The 8570-nt window shown below is 41.8% G+C and overlaps 2 protein-coding genes and 1 pseudogene across 3 annotated transcripts; 1 reads left to right on the top strand and 2 right to left on the bottom strand.

The window, feature by feature from the left end:
• Nucleotides 1-246: 246 nt before the first annotated feature.
• Nucleotides 247-3781, bottom strand: LOC104801982 (SURP and G-patch domain-containing protein 1-like protein). Its single transcript, XM_010525377.2, has 9 exons — nt 3615-3781; nt 2723-3183; nt 2083-2209; nt 1840-1946; nt 1388-1522; nt 1139-1282; nt 873-1052; nt 590-768; nt 247-501 (listed from the first exon to the last, which is right to left on the bottom strand). Exons 2-9 carry the CDS (start codon nt 3144-3146, stop codon nt 475-477), a joined length of 1323 nt encoding a protein of 440 aa, XP_010523679.1. The 5' UTR covers nt 3147-3183; nt 3615-3781; the 3' UTR covers nt 247-474.
• A 171-nt stretch (nt 3782-3952) lies between these two features.
• LOC104801981 (putative tRNA (cytidine(34)-2'-O)-methyltransferase) lies at nt 3953-6652 on the top strand. 2 transcript variants are annotated; one of them, XM_010525375.1, is made up of 8 exons: nt 3953-4171; nt 4248-4354; nt 5053-5121; nt 5238-5296; nt 5513-5573; nt 5662-5715; nt 6042-6197; nt 6356-6652. In XM_010525375.1, the coding sequence occupies exons 1-8, from the start codon at nt 4012-4014 to the stop codon at nt 6419-6421; spliced, it is 732 nt and encodes a 243-aa protein (XP_010523677.1). In that variant the 5' UTR covers nt 3953-4011; the 3' UTR covers nt 6422-6652. The 2 variants fall into 2 exon arrangements, with proteins under 2 accessions (XP_010523677.1, XP_010523676.1); XM_010525374.2 differs by having other exon boundaries at nt 6042-6652.
• Nucleotides 6653-6735: 83 nt separating this feature from the next.
• LOC104803057 lies at nt 6736-7904 on the bottom strand (annotated as a pseudogene).
• Nucleotides 7905-8570: the final 666 nt, after the last annotated feature.

The following is an 8570-nucleotide window of genomic DNA, read 5'->3' as shown; positions in this document are numbered from 1 at the left end:
AGGACAAAGCACTGGGGATATGGGTGATGACGGTTGTTGCACAGTTCTGTCTCCTCCCCTCTCCATGGTGTTCAGCTTCCCCGGAGATGCTCCGCCAATTTCCCTCCCTGCGGAATCATCAACTCGAAGATACACACTCTTTTTTTCTCTCTCCTTTCGTACTTCTGGGTTGTAATAACACACTGTTGTCCGACTGAAACTCACCTGACTCCTGGATCGTTTCGTGACAAAGCAATAATAGCCATATTGAGAAGAAATATCAGCTTCTTAAAGCAGTTTCCCCAACTCGTTAAGAACAAATAAGAACAAACATCCATACTACCATATGGGCAAATTGCCAGCTAATTAATCTCTGTAAAAAGTTCGAACACTCAAGTTTTTTCTCCCAGAAAACAGTCCAAACAAGCACTTCAATTAACATCAGTAGCAGCTTTAGACAGGGGAATAGGTCATGATTGTGCCACTGAGTGCTTCCTAGTAATACGCCTTCCTGGGATTTCCCTGCAGAACAAAAGACATTAGGGGGAGATGAGTACAACATCATGTAACTTGACCCAAATAAAAAACAATAGGAAAAGGGCACAAGTACCAGGGGATTGGGCCTGTACTTGTAACCCAACATCATTCGCTTCTTGTACTGCTCGTATATATCATCATCAGGCGTAACCTCTCCTGGAGCAGAAGCCCCGACTCCCAAGTTGTTCGTCTTCACATCGCCTGCCATTATAGGGTCTGCCATACCCTTTCTGGAACTCCCTATACCCTCACCTGTAATCCACTCCCCCAACTTGCTAAGCACCTTGTGCCCACAAAGCACAACAGAGAGACATAAATAAGGGCACGAGGGTAATAATAATCGAGAGAGTAAGCACCTTCTTTCCATCCCATTTTTGACAGGAGCTTATGCCCAACATTATCTGCTTGGATTTTAGCCTTTTCAGCTGCCTCCTTCGCAGCTTGTTGTGCACCAGTATCGTTACACTTCGCAAGAAATTTCTCAAGCTCTTCTAGGGGGATATAATCGCCCATATGATGACCTCTCTTTCCAGTAGCTGTAGAACCAATAGCTTAAATTAAACATTGTGGAACAAGACCCCAGAACCGCTCAAACCATGCAGAAAATATGATTTGTTCTCACCAGATGAACCTTGCAGGGAAGCTGGTGGGGGCATTTCATCTTTTGATTGCTTAGGCTGTCTCACCTTCTCTTCTTCGGCAGCCTTCTTCATATAGAACTCCATCATTGATATAGGGTCTGTACCCTTTGTTATACTTGAGCCACCTGCAAAATACAGGTGAGGATGCATACAACCACAGGTCAGTGCCATATGAACAAGAAATGTCTCAGGAAGGGAACTTAAGCCACGAATGAAGAACTGTGACATACTGTTGCTAGTTCTTGTAGAAGAAGCTCCGGACTCCTCAGGAATCTCATATAGAGCTGAGGCAGGGATCTGATAACCTGATTGCTGCTGAGCTGGTCTGTGTGAGGCCCCTGCTGCCTTAGATGATTGCTGGCCACCTGGAAAAAGCAAATCAACACTAAGAATGTACATGGAGAAAAAACAACATGCAGAAGCGATCAAAATGATTACAGAACCCGTGATCATGATGGAAAGTAGATACTGTCCTCATATAATATCACATTACAGATATACATGCTACCAAGAGTATACATCCATGTAAAAGGAAATTCTGCGATTGCATTGCAAGGAAAAGTGAGATAACAGTTCTTTTTACATGCTTATTTCAAAGGATGCATCTGCTGAAAGAAAAAACAGAGTAAGCTAGTTGCATGGCTTTATGGTCAATACAGAAGTAGGGATATGTCACACGTACCACTTCGAGATACCTGAGATTCCTTTGTTTGTGACAGATCCTTTTCCTCCTCCGCAAGCCTGTACTCATAGTACTTGTAGTCTGCACAGCTCTCGTCAAAAAGAAATCTGCTCACACATCAAGATATATACTCCATAAACTTGACACGGTGTCTAAACAAATTAAGTACCAATCCACTGTGAATAAAACAAAGCATCGAAAAAAATAAAAGCATAGATGATCAAAAAGCAACAAATAGCATACTTAAAAGGAGTATCCCCAGGATTTTTTTGCCGTGTAACATGCTCAAATGGTCTTCCATGCTTAGCAACAAAGCTTGCTAATTTATCTGCTACTTTCTTCACTGTAGGATCGCTGGGCGATGGAGGTGCTGCACATCACTTATAAAATTGATTAATATCTAGAGCATGAACAAGGGAATGCAAACTACTCTTGTTGCAGGCGCGTTAGATATTCCAAATCTTTCATTGAACATCTCTTTCCAGTAATGTGATGGGTGGTTAAGACACTGCATTCAGTAGACAAGAAATATTCAAAAGCGCTTGCCCTCTTCATTTCACAAGGACAGATCCATCAATAACGACGTAACTTTAACACAACATTCAGGAGTTAGACATAACCCTGAATAATAGGCTCAAATTAACAACTGAAATGTTCATAATACTCTGGGAGTCACCAAATCAATGATGCAAAAATCTGTTTGAAGAACGTTGAGAGTAGAAAAGAAAGCAAAGCCATACCAAATTGCAGATAATTGAACAGGACAAAAACCAACTGATGATAAATTATTAAAACGGCAACAAACAACTAGACTCTAGAAGCTTCACAGAGACCTTCCATACAGTTCCAATCAAACACAGATATTTATATAAACAGTCATTACCAACATCTGGTTGTTTGGATGATTTTTCAGGCACGTCCCTCTGATCCAACTTCTGCCGCTTCGCTGATGCAAAGCCTTGTACATTCTTAGCATGCTCCCCATCTTCATCCTCATCTTCATCTTCATCTGTACCTAGCTTGACAGGGGGTGCTACGAGCTTCGATTTTTGCTTCAAGCTGAAAGCGAGCTTCCCACCTGTTCCCAAGTGTGTAACCTTCTGGGATTCGTTGGCCTTAAAACCAACAGGAATTTTACTAACAGAAAACCTAGGATTTGAAGTCCCAGATATAATTCTGACTGGTTTAGAATCCTCAACGGGTGCAACCTTCTGTTTCTCTTTATCTTTCTCTTGCTGAAGCTGTTTGAACCTTTCCATGAATGACCCATCATTCACAAAGATGCTAGGCGGTGCTCCTTTTTCCATTGCAAATGAGCCGCGTGCTATAGTTAAATAGGAATCACTGTTCCACAGATAAGCTCCGAAACTAGTAAGAACCAATAAATCTATAATCTCCAGTTAAATTTCTGAAGAAATACCCATTAACTAGTTAAGAAACAAGTCCGTGATCCAGATCACAAGGAACAGGAGGGGAAAGAGGGAATAGGAGGGTAAATGCTATCGTCGATAACAATAGATATATATAGGGGCATACTCTAACGATGATACGTCCGATCAATACAAGATCCACGTTGGTAAAGGGAATCAAAATCGTATCCACGTTCGAAACCCTAATTACCGAGAGTAATCCCAAAATCTATGCTTTATTCAGAGGTTACAGGGGCAAAAGAAAAGAAAACCTAGGTCGCCGGATCAAATAGAGAAACGATAAAACACCGGAACTGAATACAATCCAAGAAGAAGGAAAGACCAGAAAGATCGGAGATTTGTCACCTGCGCCGGTGGCCGGTGGAAATAGAAGAAGACCGAAAAAACAATCAGACGATGAGAATGCCGACCTCGTGCGATTCTGCCCCTTTCTATGATTCTATCTGCATCTGCCTCTTGGGCTAAGGAAAAGGAAAAGAGGAGCCTTCCTTTTTTTCCGTTTGGGTACCTTAGGTTTCTTATGTTACTGTAAGGCCCCCAGCGTTTTCAGAAAAAAATCAGGTAAACGGGGCGCATGTCATATTTTGTAGAGAAACTAAAGGTCTTAATATCTAATTTAGTAGAATGGTGGGGTTCCAGAGTAAAAAGAGAAGAAATACCAACCAAGTCCCAAGGCATGGGTTTTGTCTTTTTCTCTTTTCTCGGCCCGTGGTCTGCAATCCAGTGAGAAGTGCGAGCGGGAATGGAGAGTTGCGGAGGCCTGAAAACTCTAAGCGCCATAACGTCATCACCGTTGCATCTTCAGTCAAGAGCTCGTCTCTTTCGACCTCTCAACCTCATTAATCTTAGGAGACACCGCTCTCTCTCTATCACCTCGTCTTCCTCCCACCTCCTCCCTCGCGGTAACTCTCTCTCTCTCTATTCACCAGTTCAATTCTTCAGAAATCTCATGGATTCTTATCTGTAGTTCGGGAACAGATGTAGGTGAAGCAGGGAAGGGGATATTGTTGCCGCGAGGAACGGGAGAGGGAGTTCGGGAAGTTGCGAGGAATAAGCTGCTTCAAGTAGTTCTGGTTTCTCCCCAGGTTTGGATAATGACTGTTGAATATCTCGCCTTCGAATGTTTCTAGTGGTTGTTTGCTGCTTTTTATGCTTGTTTCATTACAAAGAAGGAAGTTTTTCATATAGCTTCCCATTTTGGGATTACAAACCCTATCTTTCTTTGTATTTGATTTTCTTAGATGATTGTGAACTCCACAACATCTATGCAGGGGGTATACATCAAAGATTATTCGTTGATTGGTTGGATTTTAATCTGCACCCCCCTGGTTACAACTGTGTACCTGGTCAAAATTTGTTTTTTACTTTTAACCAAATCGAAATCCAGAGCTTCTCTTTCAAGTTTCAACTACTACGGAACCAAATGGTTTTACATCAAGCACCTTTTTTTATTATTAAATACGTCAAGCCTTCGTGATAATGCGAGAAACGTTTTCACTTTACATCGTTGGATAGTGTGGAAAAAATATATATAGCGGTCAAGATTGTATAACTCTGATGTTAAGCTTTCGAGTTGTCCTTTATCTAGCCTTAGCTACTTTTTCACTGATTTGATTACACCATTTTGAATTGGTTGTTTTCTCTTGTACTATGTTATTCTGTTAAATGGGACCAGCTTCAATGCATTGTCTAATAACTTGCTACGTAGATACCATTTTCTGTGGGTTGCACATAACCTCAATTTCCTTAGAGCTGGTCCTAACACTTTTGTTTTCCTCAACAGATTCCTGGAAACACAGGCTGCATCGCAAGAACATGTGCAGCGTCAGCTGTTGGTCTTCATTTAGTTGGGGTATCTTCATCATTTCAAACGCACAAGCACAATCACACAACTGTCACTTTACTATTCCAGTCTTTCTAAATCCCCAAAACTATAATCATTTTAGTTACTTTTGGATTTTGCTTCAGCCTTTAGGCTTTAAAGTGGATGACTCCAAGCTAAAGCGAGCTGGTTTGGATTATTGGCCGTATCCAACCTCTTTCATCTAGGCATAGGATTGCAATCTGACTAGGCCCCTTGGCCAAATTTCAACACAATCTAGGTTTTATGCAGGTTGTGTGGTGGTATGCAATCTCATAGTTATCTTCTGTTGAAAATCGCCTCTTGTTATCTAATGTTGAAACATTGTAAATTGTTTCATGCCCTCTCCTTCTGTTTGTATGTTCCTAACTTTAAAGCAAAGTTATGTTGTTGTGAAAGTACACAGCTCATGGGCGGAGTTCCGAGAGTATTTCAAGCAACAGGTTTTCCACATCACTGTGACAATTTTTGGAAGTTCAATTGCTGCATGTGTTGCTTCTGACATGACATATTTTTGGAGTTTTGGTGTAGGAGGGAGAAAAAAGGTTGCTGGCTTTCACAAAAAGAGGAACCAAAATTCATTCTGTATGTTACCTGTCTTTCTCACTTCTCTTATTGTTCAAGCTTTTTTCATTGATGACCATCATTAGCCTGCACGACAACTATAAGTCTTAGGCACACAGAACTGGCATATAGTGGGCAAGTAAACGTTTACAAACATGTCAGTTCTCCAAAGATCTTTCTCACTTCTTTTATAAAACCAAGTGAGAGACTGACAAGGGCATTACATGTCAGAACTGTAACATTATGACTTCATTAGGTCAACTTGTAGCAACACCAGGAGTTCGAATTTGTTATCTGTCATCTCAATCAAGTCACACCTTTTACACATGTTGGAAAACTCGATGCAGGAATTGTCTTACAGAAGAGGTGATTACCTCCTCTTTGGCTCAGAGACAAGTGGGTTACCACCTGATGTACTGTCAGATTGCAAAAGTGAAACATATGGTGGGGGAACTATACGTATTCCTATGGTGGAGACGTATGTGAGATGTCTGAATCTCTCAGTAAGTGTAGGCATTGCTTTGTATGAAGCTTCTAGACAACTTAATTATGAGCAGCTCGACTCTGCCCCCGAGACCTGCGTGGATTGCGAAGAACCGTTGATCACCGAGGATATATTTGCATGATTTGTGATTTACTGTGCAACAAAATGATGACGCAGAAGCATGGCTGTATGGAGAGGAAATGTCAACCAATTTTGGAAGGAGGCGCGTTTTGCATGTGTTAGGGTTGATGGTAAATGGTCAGGACTGATGCCTGAGGTACATTCGTTTTGGTCCAATAACTTCAACAGAGGATTCATGCAAAGCAGAGATGAATTGTTAATGGGAGGAAAGGAGGGACTCAGTTGTATTGAGCCTGTCCAAATTCAAATTCTGAACTGCTGAGATTAAATGCTGTAAGCTTGGAATTGCTTTTCTTCACTGGGAAAATTTCACAAAAGCCCACCTTTTTATTTTGTTGCAGTTTCTGACGTCTTTTTTGCTTTTGCAATTTGCCATTCTGCGCTCCTTACAAATGAAACAAAAACTGATATTTCCATGCCCAAGGTAGAGAGGGTCCATATCCATAAACCTCTCTCAAAACACTTCTGACTGTGCAGCGTGCAGCTGTATACCCTTTGCAAACTCTTGTACACATGATCATGAAACAATCTTCCGCCCAAAAAACAGACAAACAAAGTCTCTCAAACAGTTGATATCGAATTTGGTTTATTTTGTGTTGCTTCCTACCTGAATCTATTAGTTTCGTGACCCATGAGTCGTGTGTTGAAGAGATCGATCCGAACGCAGAGCAAGAAGAAGATGGAAGCTTGTAGGTTGGACCCGACGACAATGATGGTAGGCGTCCAGTTCTGCCGACCCATTAGACCCTTGATGAACGGGTAGCAATGGATTATGACCCAGAAGGCGAAGAAGAGGTCCCCGTGATTGGTATACCCACTGTTGATGGCTTAAGACGCTCTTGCCACCACTCCCACCAAGTTAATTATCAGCAGCGTCGACCATTTAGACATGTACAGCTCCACATAGTCTCCATCTTCGTCTGACGCCTTTGACGTTACAGTGAAGTTTATGCCTATACGACCCGCCAAAACTTTCAGGAGACCTTGGAACTCCTCAAACAGGTGCGTTGATACCCCTCCGATCACCTAGAACTGCTCGTTCCTCCACCATCCATCTATTCCTACTCCGTTCCATCTCATTTCCAGGATGCCCGTCCCATATATTCATAAAATCAACATCATCAAGTAAAGCCTTTGAGACAGAGAGAAGATGATGAAACCTGTGGAATAGTGAACTTGCTAGGGAAGAGACAGACGGCTGGTAGTGTACAGTACATGAGAAGAAGGATGGAGGTAATGGGATAAATGGTAGTGTTCACATATGCAAACCTCTCCAGACGCTATGAACCTAGAGTCCACCGCAGCACATGGTTAAAACGACGATTAATAGGGAGCTGACCCCTTAAATGCTGGTCGCTTACGGATACAGTATAGTGACTGCCAATCAGTATATTGACCGCCAATCATGGGCATGCATCTTAAATCCGGTGAGCATATCTTCTGTTACCGACCCATATACCCATCCGATGTAATAACCAACGCCATGACATGAGTATCTTCCAGGGGGTTTAATAAGCGGATCACAGGAGGTTGAAGAAGATGGTCCTAAAACATTGAACGCAACTACAGGTAAATGCAAACTCATGTTTAGAGTAATATTGGGAAATACCTCAGTTACCCTTTGTGTTTTGTCCTTGTATCACAGCTAATGACATGGATAGCTTCTTTTAAGAAGCATTTCTGGAGCTGCAGGAGGCGGAACACCGCCATTTTCCATAAGCGTAGAAGCAACAAAAACATCAGACTGTCCAAATTGCTTCAGGAATCATTTGCGACATCAAGAGCGCCTTCTCATCATCAAAACCGGTACCTGATTTTACCAACGCTCAATGATTAAGAGATGCACAGGTGCCTAGTCTGAACCAATTTAAACAAAATGCGTAAAGCATTTTGCACTGCCTGCCGTGTGGACACATGATAAAACCGGAAGAATCTAGAAGTATATTCTAGGTTACCGACCCATATATATATCCCTCTTCTATTTTATCAAGGTTGAATACAGGAATAGTCGAGTTGACATGGTTGCCGGATTTCTTTTTTCCTTTTTTGGATTCGGAACTCTTCTTTCTTGATCCACCACAGGACGAAGATAAATTAAAGAGCAGCTTTCTCGTGTTTCGGTTTGGCTGGTGGTTCGTATCCATATAGTGTTGTTCTATTAAAAACATCTCCAGTGCCCACATATACGGGTCCTTGAATCCCATATAGGGCTCTCAAGTTTATCTGCAATACACATCATCAAAAGTGTTAA

The sequence above is a fragment of the Tarenaya hassleriana genome, unplaced genomic scaffold (genome assembly GCF_000463585.1).
Source record: "Tarenaya hassleriana unplaced genomic scaffold, ASM46358v1 Cleome8, whole genome shotgun sequence".
Taxonomy (NCBI): domain Eukaryota; kingdom Viridiplantae; phylum Streptophyta; class Magnoliopsida; order Brassicales; family Cleomaceae; genus Tarenaya; species Tarenaya hassleriana.
Note: the sequence above shows the minus strand (reverse complement) of the source record. Positions and strands in the feature narration are given on the sequence as shown.